Here is an 18,577-nt window from a genome sequence, read left to right on the forward strand (position 1 = left end):
CTCATAACTAATCCTGTGCATGTGCAGGGCTTTCTGGTGAAAGTCTCAGGTGCAAACTGAGCCACAAGGATTAGAAATCACTACAGGAACCTGCAGCCAGAGGGCCAGGAGACATCAGGGCAGGGACAAGGTTTCCTGCTCTGGAAGATGGCACATCTGATCACCCCCAGACAAGGCAGCAAGTGCCCCACTCTGGGGGACGGGAGGCAGAGGGGGCGAGCAATGCTCGAGCAGAGGAAGGAGCAGGGTTGTACTTCCCAAACCTGAGCTTCCTGTAACTGATTTGCTCAGCGGGGTTGTGCTCCTGCCTGTTCAGAAGAAAGCACAGCCAGCCCCTGCAAGGAGAGGTTCCCAGTCAGGGTAGTTGGCATGCAGCTCACACTGCTACCTTGTTCTGCGGAAAAGGAACCAACCCCCTCCTGTATCTAACGGGGACCTGTGAACTGACATTTATGGCTCTCTGTCACCGATCAATATTTACTCACTCCATTCTCCGGGGGCTCCTGGTAGCTGAGAGAGGGGTGAGGAATTTCAATCATCCTATCAGAACAGCAGAGGGATGCATTAAAAAGAAGGGGAGAAACCCACGTACAGAACAGTTCCTGGTGGCAGCGACCTGAGACCAAGAAAGGGAGGGAGCAGAGGGCAGCTTTAGACCACCAAGCTACTTTTTGGTTTTAAAACTCAAATCTTTAATTGTGCTGAGTGGTAGACACTACGTGTGATAAGGAAAAAGGAACCCAGCAGTGGCTCCTAACCCTCTGCTGCATCTGCCCTGGAACAAGACATCATCCTCATCTTAACACTAAATATGCTGAAGTCTCCAGTTTTACAGAGCTCAAATCAGTGCAAAGAGGTTTCTGCCTAGACTGTGATTAGATAATTCAAGTGGAAGCCATTCTAAAACCTGTGTTACAATTAGACAGTGAGGGGGCCCAAATAATCAAATTATTATTTATTAAATTATCAATTTATTCAATTATCAAATTATTATTTTTTTAAAAAGTTTATGTCTTAACTGAAACCAGGACACATGCAAGTCAGCTGACAGGACTGGGGCTGAGCCCTCTTTCCAGCTCTACAGTGACCCCAGGAAAGGCTGGGAGAAGCAACGTGTCCTGGACTGCACACCTCCACGCTGGTAAAATGGAGAGAAATCTATTCCCCAGCAGGCTTTGAAGTTAAAATACGGTTTTCAAAAGTATGGAGTGAACGACGCTGAGAAAAACCACAGGAATTATTTTCTAAACTACAGTCCAAAACTTCTGTTCAAAGAAAGGGAGGCAGTCAGATCTCCGGCCAGATAAATCGCTATCCAAATGCCAGACCAGCCAAAGGAAGAAGTAGAGAACAAAAAGCACATGCTAGGTATTTTGTCCCAGTAATAAAACATTTACTAGAGCAAGCAGAAAGTAAATGCACAGCTGATAAAGAAAACATCACAATGTCACAAAAAACTGACAGTTTCTGATACTTCTCTCAGTAGAAACAAGACAGAGGTGGGTGCTGACATGTTTCAACAAAAGAGTTCTTCCTTACCTTTATGGTGCAAAAAAAAAAAAAGTTAAAAAACAGGTAATACACACAATGAGTTAAAAACAGTCAAGCAAGATTTTACAGTTTTAACTACATGTGTCCAATATGGGGCGAGATATTTGAGCTGTTCCACTCCATCAATTGCTTTTCAGGTTCTCCCTAAAGGCTTCTGAGCAGCAGGTCCCTGAATTTCTGAATGAAGCCTCTTCATTTAGCTTCACTTCATGGGGGGGAGGTGCCAGCCTTTGATTGCTGTGGCATATCTACATTTTTTTTTCCCTTTTCTGTTTTTACTTTGAAGAAAGCAATCAGCCCTCTCATAACAGAGGGTGCATAGGCACAGCAGAGAGACAAGATTGCTATGCAGGCTTCCACCAAAATGAAGGTTATTAGGAAAGAAGTTTTTTTTTTCTTTTTACAAGGAAATAAAATACTTGGGGCAATGGGATTGGTGTACTGACCACAAAAAAAACAGGGAGTTCATCCTTCACTATGTGTGACGTCGTGGTTAACTGGGCTGGAGAAGGATCCCTTGAACAGCTTCATAAGAAATTAAAGAAAAATCAACTTGCTCCATCCCCCCTTCAGCAACGTCAATTAATACATTCTTAATTGATGGGGAGAGACAGATGGGCCAATCTGGAGGCCAAATTATTTGGGGACAGAAGAATATGGGAAAAGAAGAGACTGGAGAAGAACTCACCACACTGAACAAACTGCTGAAAGATTAAAGTTAAACAGGTGGGTCCTGAGCATCTCCAGATGAACTTTTTTTTTTGTTTGCTTTTTTTTTTTTTTTTTTTTTTTAAATGTGAATGCTGGTTAAGAAAAGACTACCTTCAACAGTTTCTTAATGTTCCAAGGACATGAAACAGCTTCTTTCTTGTCAAGAAGATCTGTTTAAATCCAGCAGAGTCACTTGAGCACTGAATGTTTAAAAGCAGAACCCAGGGAGCTTTATCAAAATGATTTCTCTTTGACTAAGCATTGCATGTACACATCATTATATTGAATCTGTCCGCAGATGTACCGGCGCAGACTTCCACGGGGAGTTCTCACGGTTTCCTTCTCCTCCCCCAGCTGCTCAACAACCAGTTACCAAAAAACCCAAGAAATCCTCTGGAAAAAGACAACACTACCTGCACTGATTCCACCAGGCTGCGAAGCACCAGCCTTTAACTGTCCCATCGACTCTTCTTACGTTTTGGGGGCTCCGGGACAGCAAAACCATCTGTCTTGTTGTCCCGGCTGTTGGCATCCTTCCTGTTCTCACCATTCCTGTTCTCGTTGTTCCTACCCTCGCCGATATTCCTGCTCTCACCATTATTGCGATTGCCACCGCTCCCGTCAGTGAAATGCCGGCTTTCAGCGTGGCGATGGTTGTCGCCGTGCCGGCCCTCCCCGTGCCGGTAAGCGTCACTGTGGCGGCCCCCTCCTTCCCCGTGGCGCTGCACGTCGTTGTAGCGACCGCCACCGCCCTCTCCCCGGCGTGGGACCTCGTTGTGCCGACTGTTCCTGCTGTCGTTGTATCGTTCTCTAACAACGCCGCCGCCGCCGCCACCACCGCCACCAGGAGCGACGCCGGTGCTGATGATGCCTTCTCGATTATTGGTGCTGGCATTCGTGGTGTTGTTGTTGTAGCCCTGTACTCCGACGCTTGGGAAAGTGGGAACGCTACTCAGATTCCCAGTGCTGGTGAAACCTGGAACACCCTTGGCTGCTGCGGCAGCTGCAATCGGGCTGTCGGGATTTGCAGAATTTTGCTGTGCTGAACTTGTTGGTACTGAGTTCAAGCTCCCAGCACTAGTCCAGCCACTAGCACCAGCAGCAGAGCTTCCAGTCTTTTGATTATTTAAGCTTGCAGCAACAAAGTGGCTCTTATACTGAGACTGCCAGAAAGAGATGGAAAGAAAAAAAAGAGCATGTTTGCCTCTACACTGCACCACAAAACACACAGTCATCATGCATATACAAGCCTGTCTTGAACTCTGGGGAACCCCTAGTAAAAAGAGTTCCTATAAAAAGTCAGTCTTGGAGCAATTACATTCCTGCCGTGCTTATGAACACAGAATTAGTAACGGACATCTGCTACCAGACCACAGAAACAACGGAACTCCTATACTGCGGGGTTAATTTTCACACTCAAGAGAAAGGGTTTCTCTGTTCCCTGCTTCTTTTGTCTGCAATTACACTATTGCTGCTAAGCAACTTAAGTAGGATCAAGCCTAGGAGCAGAATCCAAAAGGGAAAAAGAGCAAACAGGCAGCAGAAAACAAAATAAGTTTGGCACATTCATGTTGTGCAGATCTGTTCAGTGCAGCCTGTGGGCTATTCTTCCACTTTGAACTGCAATGCTGAGTGTTCCAGTTGGACGAGACATGGCTGCAACTACCAAACTTAACTTCCCTGAAGTCAGCAGGGTTCCTGCACTCTTGAGGGAGGAAATAAAAAACATTTTGAACCATCAGTAGTAAAATTTTTCCACGTTATTTCCTTTTCTCGTGAGGTAGAATTTGGGATACAAGTGACTGAACCAACCTGAAAAGCTGCTTTCATTGCTGTAAGTCTGTCGCCCATTGCCCCAGAGGATGGCTTATATGCTTCGTAGTTGCTCATCACACTGTTGTTGTTTCCACGGTCCTAAGCAGAAAGACAAAGGACAACTGGAGAGATTTATCCAACCCAGACACTTTCAATTCAACACTTCTCCAAACTTATCTCTACTCTGCACTCAGGGAATATGCCCACTAAGGATCACAAAACTCCAGGAGCACTGAGCACTAGCACAGCTTTGCTCATGATCTTGAGGATGACAGAAAGGTAAAGGTGCAGGAGGTCTAAGCAACGCACTATTCAGCAGTATTACTCCATTTCCCAGCTCCCTGCAGTACAAGCAAAACCAAAGTGCAATCAGGTGATAAAACCAAGGTGAAATCAGATAGTTCACAAAAAAAAAAAAAAAAGCCACAAACTGGCCAATCCTGAGTTTAAAAGTTCCAAGAACCTGTAAAGAACTGCTTCAGCATCTCTACTTACAGAGCTTTCTGATCCCAGACCAGGACGCTCGCGATATCCTAAGCCACCACCACCAATATTCAGCTTCTTGCCTTTTCCTCCTTTGAAACGGGATTTCCGGAACCATGGATTCTGTGCAAAAGAAAACCAAATGCTTCTCAACACAGGGAATAAAAAGTTTGGTAAACACTGGTAATGAGGCTCAGAAAAGAAGGACTTTGAGCATTTCAAAAAAAACCCCACCCCAAAACAATACAGTTTCCCAATCCACAACACAGCCATTGCAAGGGGATGGGACATGGCAGACTACACTGCTTTATAGTTAAGTTGTAGACAGTCCTGTCACGTGGGTCTGAAGCTTTTCCTACAAACGCGCCTTATAACAACTAGTTCTACGTCCTGAGTTCACATACATATTAAAGTTTTGGGGGTTTGCATTCTGATAAACCCGGGAATAAATGCAATCTCTTATGCCGTTCATTTGAGAGCTCTGAATTTGTTCATGTTTGGGTTTTATTGATTTAGTCCATCGCCTGGCTAAGAAGAAATGAAGTTCTGTCAGCAAAACTTACTGCAACAAGCAGTGGCTAGGAAAGGGCAGTGCAACCAGACCTCCTGTTACCAGGATTTTAAATAATAGCTAGCTGCACCTCTCTTTATATCCTGTAGTTTGTTCAAACCTGAAGAAGCCTTTAAGCCAAGCCATTCAGCTTCTGTTCTCTCATACACAGCCTTGGAGCTGTGCCTCACAAACTTTGTCACTTCTGAAACTGCTGCCTCTGTGCATCAGAAAAAATATTTACTTCTAGCAGCTCGTGTCTAAGCTGCTGGGTGAAGTCACAAGCTTGCTAATCCATACTTGAAATGGAAAATTACCAAAAAGCCTTTGCTCCTTTGCAGCTACATGGGCAGCAAAAGACAAGAACTTAATGAGCTGACAAGTACAGAGGCATAAACACAATTGTTTGAGCAATCCATCAGACCTATATATAGTAAGCCTGCCAGAGAGCACTGCCAAGCAGGTAAAATGATCAAGCCACAACCAGTTCACGAAGTGAAAGTTCCCTGTAATCAGCTTCTAGTTCAGCTTACAACTAAGCTGCATCTTCTAGGTACCTGCTCTTAATGCGTATCAAAAATCTGACTGTAATGAGATAGCAGAGTTGGAGTGGTTTGCTGACACCAGACAGTTCTTAATTTCCTAGTCAATGTTTTACCCCTGAATAGATTACTTGTTGCAGTCCAAAATCATCTTGTATTCTGCGTTCTTTCAAAGGCCATAAAAAGACCACTAGAAAGCCTACTTAAAAACAATATAGATTCCCAAAAGTTCACTGAGAATGTATGATGGAGCCAGAAACAAGCTCCGAACTCCTTATTTTCTCACTCTGCTACTCATGGAAGTAACCTTCCTCTACTCAAAAAGTTTTGCTTTGTACCTGCATTGCTAGATCCAACAGCTCTTTGGAAACATGTTGATTAGCACCTTCCAGATTTCGGACGAGATCACCAGCGAAGTTACTGTCTTTGGGAGTCAACAGAGTGTAGGCAACTCCCTTCTCGCCTGCTCTGCCAGTACGACCAATTCTGTGGGTGTGCGTGTCTATGTCCCGAGCCACATCGTAATTGATCACAGTCTTAATGGAAGGAATATCTAACCCACGAGCTGTAATGAAGAGCAATACAGTGGTAAGTGTGATTGGCCTGGAGGAACTCAAAGCAACCCCATCCCTACCAGCACATCATTCTGTTCCAGCATAGGAAAGGAGTTCTCACAGGAACAGATCCCTGTTAAGACACTCTTCATACACCACAACTCTTTGCTACCTTAAGTACAGCAACATCACTCATCTCCAAGCTCATAGCATTGGAGATGGAAGATCTCTCTTCAAATGACTTTTATTTCAAGTGAGAAAGATACAATGAAATCCATTCTTTGTTCAGCTAAACATCTGGGTACAAAAGGTTTTCTAGAGAAGGCTTCAAGTGCATCCATCTCCTCATATAAGCACACAATTTGGCAGCTGACTGACGAATAGCAACTACTTCCTTAAGAAGCAGTTTATTTTCTTTTTGTATATTAAATAATATACCTGTCACCATAACTCGAATATCTCTATAAGACTTTAAAAATGTAACCCTTTGCTAACACTACTTCTGAAAAACATCTGGAAAACTGTGTCCAGCAGGTGTAGAAGCCAACCTTGCTGCCTTCCAAAGTGTATTAACCTTTCTGCTAACATCTACAATTTGTGGCTTTCTAAGAAACAACAGCTCATACATACCTGCTACATCAGTAGCTACCAGTATCGGGATCCCTTTTTTCTTAAATTCTGAAATGACTTTATTCCTCTCACTCTGGTCCATGTCGCCATGAAGCAGCCCTAGATTATGATCCTCCTGCTTGAGGTTATTAGCCAGCTCTTCTGCATTTGCCTTCTTGGTGACAAACAGGAGAACGCTCCCAGAAGACGTGAACTCCACGAGGCGTCGAGTCAGCCAGTTCCATTTGCTAGGGCCAGAAGGGAAAATCTCCACAATTTGAGTAACATCTTCATTTGCCTGAGGAGAGAAATTAGACAAGCCACAATGCAGTACACAAAAGACAGTATTGCAAACAAACACAGACAGCAGAATTAAATCAGGAATTTAAACTAAGCGTGAGAATAAAATATACAGAAGAGCAGGGGACCGGCATCCTCCTTTGAATGAGGTTTCAGTTATCCCCTGCTTGACTAATTGCTGACCGCTTTATCTTCACTACACAGAAAAGGCAGGGGTTAAGTGAGCTACTCTTTGATAAATCTGAGAGGCAAACTGCAGTCTTTGACACAAACAGAAACTGACTGAGCAAGGACAGCTGCTTTTTTCCTTAAGCAAAGTTTAGAAGAAAGAGCCTCCTAGAAAGGCAAGGCCTCAGATAGCCATCCATTTTGTTATGGGATACCTCACAACCCTGATGGAAAAAAAATAAATGCAGAGAACTGGTTGAAAGAAGAATGTTCTGAAGTCATTTTGTGAAACTTCTCAACAGTTTGCATATATTCTGTGCAAAGTTTCTTCACAGCAAACATACATCTGCCCGCTTCATTGACTTACTACCAAAGCATGCTGCTAGTTCACCTGCTACTGTCAAGCAAGTAGAGATCAACATTCCCACAGAAGCCAGCTGAGAGACATTACAGTCTAAGTTGCAAATCCTCCATTGCAAAAGCTGTAATTGCCCTATTTATATTTTTGAGACAAAGCAAAAGGATACACCTATTGATTCAGCCTAATAAACAAATCAATCACTGCCTTAATGTTGTTTCACTCCTAGGTGAAACCCTCCCATCACTACAAGATTATTTCCTGGCAGAAAGCTCAATAAAATAAAATGAAATCAAAACAAACCCCCCAAACTATTTTTTTAAACACCAAGTATTTACTCTTAAATATATGTGATGAACACTGCAGCTTAACATAAATTTCAGACAACAGAATGATTCATTTCTGTGATTGTGTCAGAAGTAAGGTGGAATTACCTCTCCAATGTCTCCCTGCACAACTCGAATTGGGTCAATCAGAATATCTCGGGCCAATTTCTCAATCTTCTTACGGAAAGTGGCACTGAACAAGAGGGCTGAGAGAAAAAGAAAGTGTCTGAGCTCCACGAAAAATAAATCTTTTTCAGAATTATGAGAACACTGCACAGATATTGTGAACCTGTATGACTGTGCTGTATGTCAGGGATCTAAAGCTACAGTCTGTTTTAGCAGTTCTAATGAAAATTATCAATCACAGTGACTATTAGAATACCTCAAAGTAGAAATATGTTTTATGGTATTTGAAATAGGGTATGAATAATAGGTGGCACTGCTGTGAGCCTTCTTTTCTGCCAGTTTAGAACACAGGATCTCAGAGCATATGAATATTAATTCAGCTAATCATCTTTTCTCCGAGTAAAGTCTGTGGAGGGATTACAGAGTGATGAACAGCCTGGTTAAATGCTCACACTTCACGAGCAATCCCTCCCACCAGCCCACAGAGAACACCACCACTGGAGTCCTGAGGAAGTCAGGCACAGCTGTGTCAAGAACAAGAAATCCAAGCTCTGCTTCAGATTCTTAACTGGCAGCCCACCATATAGCCTCCTTCATCTCCCAGTACTGTATTTTGAAACTTGCTTATACTCACTCTGTCTGTCAGGACGTACATGGCTTGCAATTGATCTGACCTGATATTCTGGAAAAGAGAGAAAATGCTCTAATCAACACTGTTTGCTCATTAGTTAGTGGACTAACTCAGAAATGCAACTACACTGCTTTATTTAACAAATAGCCACAGAATGAATGAGTGTCTCTCACTTGATATTTAATTTTACTGGGACTTCCTGGTGCTCTTTGCTGCACAATGAAAGTTCATTGAAATTTCCTTAAGGAACTTTCTTAAGGTTCCTTGAACTTCAGCAAAAGTTCCTTTAAGCAAAGATCCTAGCTGACTCTGTGCACACTCTGTACATCTCACAAGTGTCTCTCACTTTGGGGTATTACAGCACTGCCAAATTTTTACTGTGTCCCATGATTCCTGGACACACATTCAAAGTCATATAGATCCGAATGACTAAACCTGATCCAAGAAAGCAGAAAGTTCTTCTAACAACACTAGTTTGTACACACAGAATCAAAGCACAGAAGTGACTTACCCAAAAGGTGTTCACCAATTCTAAGATGAAAATCAGGCTTTTGGGAGTTTGTTCATCAACAGGGCTTTGCTAATCTCTTTATACCAACAGATAATAGACCTTTAAATATGAGCTTTGTATAGAAAGAATTTCCATAATGTACTAAGTAGAGGAAGCTACTGGAGCTATAAGCCGTCATATTAAGCTGGGAATCACACACTGCCGCTTTCCAAAGCTTTGACCTTTGGTCAGTACATACCAAAACCCATATCAAACATTCTGTCTGCTTCATCAAACACGAGGTAAGTGACTCTTTGAAGGTTTGTAGCTTTCTTTTTCACATGATCAATCAAACGACCCTGTGGAGAAAAAAAAAAAAAAAATCATCTAACTGCTTTTTATCCTCACTTACCAGAAACAGAACAAAAAACATGTCAGGGCTTCGGTCTAGAAGTGTTAATATTCAAGTCATAGAAATAGATTCCTAAACCTCTCATGAAGTATACATGACTAGATTAATTTTATGACTAGTTTTTGAAGGATATCAGTGCTGAGACCCTAAAATTGCCCATTCTTCATTTTGACTTAACTTTAATTGCGAATTATTTAATCCAAAATTGTTGGTGCAGGAGTTCTTCACGCTTTGCTTTTTTTGCCCAATACCCCAATAAATAGCCACAATAAAAATTCCTCCAACCATTAATTGCTCAGTTTTGCCTAAATTTGTAACTAGTTTTTGCAGTAAGCAAAAAATGAGTTGAGAATAACGCTGATTTAAATCACTGGCTCAGCATCAACACCCAGTCAATGCCTCAGCTCTTCAATATAACTGTTACAGGCTCTACACTGATTCAGGAAGATGTCACTCAAGTTCAAAACATTCTGGGAATTTTCCTCATAAATTTCAGACTCAGCAATCAGAAGCTGGTGTTGCACACAACTGACACTGATTAAAGCAGGTCTTGCTTGCTACTCTGTTTCCTCTTGTAAGATCATACCTAATCTCTTTCAATTTCTCCTGGGACAGAAATCATCCCAGTTTATTTAACATCTGGTAACCTGTGAAGAACCTGGATTTTCACGATCAGAGAACAAATTCTGCATCACCAATGATATTGAGAGATCTGTCTCAGCTTCAGTTACACAATAACAAAGCATGTATTATGAGCAGACAGGTACTTACCGGTGTGCAAACAACTATCTCTGCCCCCTCCTGGAGGGCTTTGGCTTGTTCCCACATGCTTCCTCCTCCATACACAGCTACTGAGCGCAGATTATACGCCTTACCAAAGCGCTTACATTCAGAATGGATCTGAGAATTTTAAAAAGGACACAGTTCAGGTTAGAAGGATCTGAGAAGATACACCTACCACGGTAATGGAGCCCAGCTCCTGCAATCCACTTTTCAGCTATCAGCTTCATTAAATTATTCAGAAATCCTCAAGACTGAACGCTCTAATACTTGTGGATAACTTCCATTCACTTACCTGGGAAAGCTATTTAGGCATTCAACTGCAATTTAAGCTATTCTTTCATACATACGATTTGTGGTAATGGATCCACAGTACTCTCAATACTTAAGAGTAACATGGGAGAACTGTATAAAAGTGATGATTTAAAGTTTGTCATGATCCTTAGACTAAAATTAGTGTGAGGATTGTGAGCTTACAATGAAGGCAGGTGCAGAGTAATTTTTTCAAACAGGTTACTGAGGTTCTCTGGTAACTTCTGCACAGAATTCTGCCTTCTTCTGTAGAAACACTGTATGGTACACATATTTTCTAGACACTCACCTGTTGGCAAAGCTCTCTGGTTGGGCATACAATCACTGCAATGGGACCGTCCCCTGGTTCAAGCTCTTTTTGATCCATGATGTGAATCAACATAGGCCAGATGAAGGCTGCTGTTTTTCCACTTCCAGTCTTAGCTATCCCAATCATATCTCTGCCACTCAGTGCAACTGGAACACCCTAAAAATAAGGAGATTCTAAACCCATATTATGCCCAACTTAGCATATTACTGTCCTAGATAGTAAATGAAAACCCAGATAAAAAAGGAATGCATGTTGCAGGGGTCTCAGAGCAGCATACGTAGATTCATACACATCTTTATTGCCAAGTCAGATCTGAATTAGTTTGGTTTAAGGGCTGGAAGTCATTGCTGTATTATGTTCTATACAAAGTCAGTGTTTGGGCATGGTACAACATTCCCAGGATATATTTACATGGCCATAAATGCATCCTGTCCAGCTGTAAGAATGCTAAAACCAAGAAAAATAACAAAGCTATTTACCTAGAAAAATCCAAATTATTCTTCTCTGTGACAGGTCTATATAGGAAACTAGAATTGTATACACCCTCATGCGCACCAGGGACCTTTGCATGCATTCTGTTAGCTTCGTTTAGATGTAAGAGAGTGACAACACTCACCTGGCACTGTATAGGAGTGGGCTGCGTATACTCGGATTTCCTAATTTGATGCATAAGTTGCTCATCAAATCCAAAATGAGCAAAGCTACTGCCAGGTCTTGGAGGAGCAGCACCGGAGACCTTAGAAATAAAAACATATCTTTGTTCATGGAAAGCAGTAAGAGAAAACTGAAGAGATCTATAAAAAAAATGAACAAAGCTATCTCTACCTCAAAAAACTGCTTTTTATTTTTTTAACAGACCTAAGTATAACTTAGTGCAAACTCCATATGTGCCGTGTAACTAGGTCTTTCAGATATAAAAAAAATTACATAAGTTGTCAATCAACACAAGCTACTAAAAATTATACCTACTTCCTTGTAAAATTTATCTCCTTCCTCCCCCAAATAGTTCCCTTCACAGGAAGTCACCACACTAACATGTCTCAAATGGCAAAAAAAAAAAAAAAAAAAATCTTGAATATAGTATTTCCAGTTTCAGTTCTTAGCTCTGTGGTTCTTTAGTACAATTGCAACTATACAACTGGCAATTTTGGGTGCCCAATTTGAAAAGCCCAGAGATGACTTTCAAAAACTGTAAAACTGTTGAGGAAAATCAACCTCCTTTAAATCAAAGTCACTAAAAGTGTCCAAGAGGCTTGGTATTCAAAACTTGCAATTCCCTGTCAAAATCTTCATTAAAACTGCTAAGACAATTAGAAAGAATGGGAGTAATAAATAAATAAATAAAAAATACCACGAAGATAGTTCTGTGACCTGCTTACCCGGAGATTTAGCTTATGACGTAACTCCACCACTTGCTGTGGGGTGAGACTGGTGATCTCCTCATGCTCATCATAGAAATTTTTCTCAAAAGGTGGATATTCAATCTGCAAGGGTAATTGCTCAGTTAGTCCAAGACTCAAGATTCTCTCTGTACGTCTAATTTTGGAAGGAAAGTTTTCAGAAAAAAAGTTCTTAGCTGTCTGCGATAACGTTAACTTAATAGGGAGCAATGCTAAGGATCTTCAGTATGACCCAAGTGGCACAGCAGTGAAATATTACAACACTGCTTCATAGGGAAGGAAGCATATTTCAATCCACTTCCTAGCTACAGTTCCTTAGAAAGAATAGAATAGAGTAAGCTTCCTACCTCTGAATGGTCAATAGGTGGAAGGGGATCAATGATTTTTTTGGACGGTGCAATTGGGTTCCCATCACTGTCATACTCGAGGTTATCCTCTTCCTCTTCTTGTACCACACCAGCAGTAGGGTTTTCAGCCATGTAGCGAAAATAAGCTTCCTGCAGCAAAACATATCAGTAAAATTGCATACAATAGGATGCAAGAATAGTGCCACATTTGTTTAAATGATGTACAAAGCTAGATGGTTTTTGCTTTCACACACATCATTGAGAAACAGAACATTCACTAGAACTAGTTCTTCTAACAAATACCAACAGTTATGCCCAGAGAAAGGACAGTAAGAAGACATGAAGAAAACAACTACAATGTTCAGGTAGACCACAAATGCTTTTTTTTTTTAAAAAAAAAAAAACAAAAAACAACGAACACTAACTTTTCCTCTTACAGATCTGCTTAAGAAATCCTTCCCTCAAGACTTGTAATGCTTTAACAATATAAAATTCTATTCTTATTTCCACACAAACACAATACAAACACTGCAGGTTTTTAAACACAGAACACAATGTTACTCAGCATATGCTGTTCTTTTTTTGTTAAACAAACTATGCCAAAGATAGTTTCTCCACTTCTAACTACACTCGAGAAATGAAAGTCAACAGCAAATGGGAAAGAAAATATTTCAAGAGTCCTTCAACACAACCCCAAGTTAGCAATCACTGTCACATGCTATCCTTACAGCTCACAAGGAAGTATGCATCTCACAGAATCCCATTTAGGTCTCACTGGCACATCACGACATTCTCATGCAGAAACACCAGTCTCAATTGATTTTTAAGCAAAGATTTAAGACCAGATTTTTAAAGCAAGGTTCAATTACAAAGAAGTGTGTATACCCATCTGTTTTTTTTTGTTTTTGTTTTTCATTCACATGGCCAATCATTGCTCAGTCATTTAGATATGCATGCAACATACTTTCTGAACAACCGTCTGCAAGCATAAGTTAACTGTGCTCAGACTTCAGCATGGCTACACTCACCAAACTGGAAGCAAAGACCTACAAGCCAGAGAACCCTTCCATGCTCTGCTTAACTACAAGTATCACGATAATTGTTAATTAGAGAGACATTTTGAAATTAAGCCTTTCCTCTTTGCTTAATATTTCATTATGATGATGCCTACAATCCTCAGTCAAAACTGGAGCTCCTCTGAATACTAAGAGCAAAAAGTCAGACTCTTGCCCTAAGCAGACAAACTGTGGAGGCTATTTGCAGTGAAAATTCAACAGCCTCTCAGTGGTGTTCCATATTAGTTGATTCAGTTAATCTCAAATTTGATGAGACCCTCAGATACTGAAAAACCTGTAGTACAGGAAGTTGAAATTCAAATTGACAAAAAAATCTTCTCAAATGGTAAAAAAAATAAAAAAAATAAAAAAAATAATAAAGAAATTGTCTCCTAATATTCTTTTCTTTTCTTTTTTTTTTTTTTTTGGTGAAACACCTAGAGCGGTGGAGACAGGAGGGTAACCACTAGAGCTTCCTGCTGAATTGTCCGGGTACTGTGCATGACACTGGAGTTTTGTTTGTACCTAGTAGTTACACATTTGGGGAGGGAAGATTAAAAAAACAAACAAAAAAAGAAGATAGAAAGACTGCATAAGAACTCACTTGGTCATCTTCCTCTTCAATGTCATCTCGAATACCCCTGGAAAAACAAGCGGAGAAAAAAAAAACTTCCCTGCAAGTGTTCCACATACTCAGCTCCACACTTTGATTTGATTAGTGCTGATACTTTGTGGAAGATACAACGCTAACAACTCAGTAACATTCATAATCCCAACCCATGGATTTTTCACATTTGGTGCCAACCATAACAGCGACCCTGCAAAGACTTCATTTTACTTCTATTAATGAGACTGAAAGATTAGGATTCCGTCTTCCCAGTAGAAGCCACATCAAAGATCATCCTGGTCTAAGCTCTCGATGCTACCAGATGTCCCATAAGTGAGGAGCAATATGAGCCAGGAAGTGCAAATCCAGTTCAGGACTTCCCCAGGTGGTCATTTGGATCCGGTGTTCTGTTTCAGGACCATGTATAATCTGATCAACCCCATGCAATGCAATGCAAGTTCTATCAATGTTTCTGATGCTTATTTCAAGAATCACAATTATTTCCCTTGGTCAAAACAGATAGACAAGTTGCAAAAGCATAAATTGCTTGAATTCTGAATTTAGTAATCCCAATTGTCACCCACTACCTAATGTGTCAGCTTTACAGGGAATGTCTTAAAACTTAGTTCAAGTTTGAAAAAGCCTCCAGCATCTCTACTACTACAGGTGCAGCAGCACTGTTTCATATTATCTACAGAGCAATGAACATGAACAAAATACATCGGAATTTTCTTAGCACCATACAAGACACAGGTAGGAATGGGAATTACAAGAAAGAACTTACTTAGCATTCTTTTTTTCCTTGTCTTTATCTTCAAGTCTCTTCATGTCTCGAGCAGCTTGATCCTAGCAGGTCATAAAATTGTGGCACGTTAAAAAACATAACAAGGCGATAAAATGTGGAAAGGAAAAATTGTTCCTATGTAACTAGACCATCATGCTACAGTGATGGTACTTTCTGGACTAAACTTTTCCTCGTTCCATACACTAGTAACATTAAACAAATTCTAATTCCTTTGAAATTTATATATTGTAACTTTGTGGCAGTGCTGTTGAAAAAGTATATTCTCTGCATTCTTCTATCAAATGCTGTGATAGAATCCAGCTAACTACAGAACTGCAGCTAAGGAACTGCTCCTGATAAACCTAAAAGATTTCCATTCAGGTCGTGAAAAACACACAAAATGTTAGCTTTGTATTCAGAGAGACACAAAGCTCTTTGTGGCATTGCCTTGGCAAACCCAAAACACTTCAACAGTTAAGCTACTGTAAAGTGTATCCGCTACATCCCCATTTAATTCACATTTAAGTTCTAATTAAAACATCGTCTTAAATAAAAATCAAAAGCTAAGGGACATTCTGAACGTGACTGCCAAAGCCACGAGGGGCTTTGCTGCTCCCAGCAGGAGAGGAGCACTGCCACAGAACTTAACAAACATTTCACAAGCCGGGTCTTGCCTCCACTTCAGCCATGAATGCCTCCAGAGGATCATCGTCGCTGTCAGAGTCTGCCGATTTGGAATGAAACTGCTGGCGAGTGGGGGAATTCTCCGCTGGAATGTATGGCAAGTCGACATTGCTGTTATCTTCCTCTTCGTCCTCAAAGTACCTGAAAAGAAACAAACATTGGCCCAGTCAGGACGAAGCCTACAACAGCACACTCTCCTTCACTGTTTTTGAGTTGAGTCAAGCTTCCCATGCAGAGATGGATAATAAAAGTCAGTGCGTGTACAGGACCTGTCACTAAAACGCTTCCCTTGTGAAAGGCACACAGATTTACCCTAATTGGCCCCAATTCCAAACACAACACCTCATGCAAAGTCTCGGTCGTACCAGAACATGAGATTTGAGCGGTCTGAGGCTCAGCTGAAGGATGCTCTTAGGGAGAAGGAAAGCTAGAGGAGGAAGGGAGCTCTCCAAGAGCTTCTGTAGCATCTCACTGTCTTTTACATGTATTTAAAGGCAATGAAGTATTGCTGTTCTTATTTTATAGGTGATAGGCTGAGACAGAGAAAGTGTAAATAAGTCCAGGGACACGCCAAACATCTACCCAGGGACGGGTAGCAGGGACGGGCATTCCCGCAGGCGACCAGCTCAATATTTTTGATACTATTTCAGTAAAGCCACCGGGGTTCTGTTACACCACCACGCAGCATTAAGGTATTTACCCCTGAGCACGCTGTTCTAAATAACTGAACCGCACAAACATCACGGGTACTTTCCCTGACCTTGGGAAGTAAAAAACACCACAATCTAGAACTAGAGAGACACAAGAAATAACCCTACTTACGCATTCTCTTCATCAAAATTTGCTCGCTTTGACCCAATTTTGTAGAACGAAGGCAGCTGTGGAGGTCCCGATTTCGCAAATGCAGCAGAGGAACCGGCTGTTCCAAAAGCACTATGAGACTGTTGAGAAAGCTTGGGCTCCTCTTTCTTTCCAGGCGTTATGGCAAATCCACCAAAACCAAAGCCTCTCTTTGTACCAGGTCCACCTTTATTCCAATTCATGGTGCCCTCAATATACCTGTTAAAACCAGAACAGAGACATTAATGCCCTTCCTGCTTCAGGCAGGAATAAACAATCGTGATCTTTCTTGAAAGTGGGTTGTTTTACTCATGATAAAGAGACTTGGGAAACGTAACCACAAAATTTTGATCCATTTCCCCAAAAGGATTTGCAAGTACAAGCGAACCCACAACTTGGAAAAAGAATAAATCAAAGAAGTTGTCTTCTAAAATAGATCCCATCCCTCAAACCCTACTTATGCATAGGTTGACAGGCTTGTTTGTTTTACATTTTACATTTTTACAATGTAAGACAAACAAACCCAAAGTCAGAACCTGGCACAGCAGGAGGAACAAGAGATGAAAAGTCAGCTCAGTAAATATTTCTGCATGCCCATGCAGTGTTTCCCATCCCTGAGTGTTTCACAGCTCTGTAAATACCACACTACAGTCCAGACATTTCTAGAAAAACAGGCCCAAAGAGCACACAGCTCACCACTTTGTTGTGAGACAAGACGCACTTCTGCCAAAAAGTTAGCTCCCTCTTCTTCTCAAGCAAGTGTCTCTAGCCATCTATTCGTGTTCTCCACTCGTCTTCTGTTAGTTGAAGACCCAACTGATATACTAAGATTTCAAATTTTTATTCCAAGTAATGTAATTATTTCATCTTCATGGTCAAGTCAAACCTTTAAAGCTGCCAAAAAGAACACGACCCACACTGCTTCCAAATGTTTTGTAATTTGACAGCCCAATGGCTACAAGACTTATTGAAGGAATCCTCGCATTCAGCGAGAGCCCTCCAACGAGATCAGAACTCACTGGCAAGAGGAACTACTTCAAAACAACCTCACAGCCAGCGCTGCTGCTGTGCCCTGGGCAGGACGTTTACCAGCCTGGGGCTTGCTCTGTAGGGCTCAAGGCTGGAGCTCATGAGGAGGCTCTGAGGAAGTGTTTTTTGGTTCTCCGTGGCAGAGGCTGGCTGCGACACACTGTTCCTGCACAGGCACCCGGTGCAGCTTTCACACCTGACATGGATACGAGGCCAAAACGCATGAGGAACGGATAAAAAAGGGGAAACTTCGCAGCCCTGGTGCTGACAGCACAGCGGGCACCCCTCCGAGTGACAACACCCGCGTCTAAGGATCCATCCCCACACACTCAGCGCCTTCCTTTCCCCCAGGACCAAAAAAGAAACATTCCCTTGTTCCATTTTGTGCCTAAACCCCCCCAAAACCGCGTCAACTCGCCCACGGAGCGGTGACGGGCGGCGGAGCGAGGCTCTGAGGCCGCTGGGGGGGAGGCAGCGACGGGGCTCGGAGCCCCCTCACAACTCCCCGGGCTCGGGGCCCCCCCCTCAGGGCGCTTCGGGGCCCCCCTCACGGCGCTTCCCGCCCGCCGCGGGCCCTTTGTGCGGGCCGGGCCGGGCCGAGGCCTCCCTCAGCGGCGCTGGGCGGCGGCCCCGCGGCTCCCTCGGCTCCCTCAGCGCCTTCCCGTGAGGGGAAGCCGGGCGGGAGCCGCCCCCATCCCCGCCGGCCCCACTCCCCCCCCTCCCCGCCCCCCGCTCACCGCCCGGCCCCGCGGCCGCCGCTCCCCCGGTTACCGGGCCGGGGGCGTGGAGACGGGACGCGACGT

At 42.4% G+C, this 18,577-nt stretch overlaps 1 protein-coding gene across 2 annotated transcripts; it reads right to left on the bottom strand.

Annotated features, from left to right (window-relative positions):
- Positions 1-1,371: 1,371 nt before the first annotated feature.
- On the bottom strand, positions 1,372-18,560 carry DDX42 (DEAD-box helicase 42). 2 transcript variants are annotated; one of them, XM_084300987.1, is made up of 20 exons: positions 18,512-18,528; positions 17,765-17,970; positions 17,442-17,639; positions 16,728-16,964; positions 15,896-16,046; positions 15,222-15,283; positions 14,435-14,471; positions 12,776-12,925; positions 12,408-12,512; positions 11,645-11,764; positions 11,008-11,184; positions 10,398-10,526; positions 9,474-9,573; positions 8,728-8,775; positions 8,076-8,173; positions 6,837-7,113; positions 5,991-6,217; positions 4,573-4,683; positions 4,075-4,176; positions 1,372-3,425 (listed from the first exon to the last, which is right to left on the bottom strand). In XM_084300987.1, the coding sequence occupies exons 4-20, from the start codon at positions 16,946-16,948 to the stop codon at positions 2,712-2,714; spliced, it is 2,829 nt and encodes a 942-aa protein (XP_084157113.1). In that variant the 5' UTR covers positions 16,949-16,964; positions 17,442-17,639; positions 17,765-17,970; positions 18,512-18,528; the 3' UTR covers positions 1,372-2,711. The 2 variants fall into 2 exon arrangements, with proteins under 2 accessions (XP_084157113.1, XP_084157112.1); XM_084300986.1 differs by lacking the exons at positions 17,442-17,639; positions 17,765-17,970 and having other exon boundaries at positions 18,512-18,560.
- Positions 18,561-18,577: the final 17 nt, after the last annotated feature.

The sequence above is a fragment of the Netta rufina genome (assembly GCF_964035555.1).
Source record: "Netta rufina genome assembly, chromosome: 24".
Lineage (NCBI taxonomy): Eukaryota > Metazoa > Chordata > Aves > Anseriformes > Anatidae > Netta > Netta rufina.

Coding starts and splice junctions, on each gene's coding strand:
- DDX42 (XM_084300986.1), bottom strand. CDS start 16,948: ATGAATTGGAATAAAGGTGGACCTGGTACAAAGAGAGGCTTTGGTTTT. Junction 16,047..16,727: donor AATTTTGATGAAGAGAATGC/GTAAGTAGGGTT, acceptor GTTTCTTTTCAG/GTACTTTGAGGACGAAGAGG. Junction 8,174..8,727: donor TGTACGTCCTGACAGACAGA/GTGAGTATAAGC, acceptor TTTTTCTCTCAG/CCCTCTTGTTCAGTGCCACT.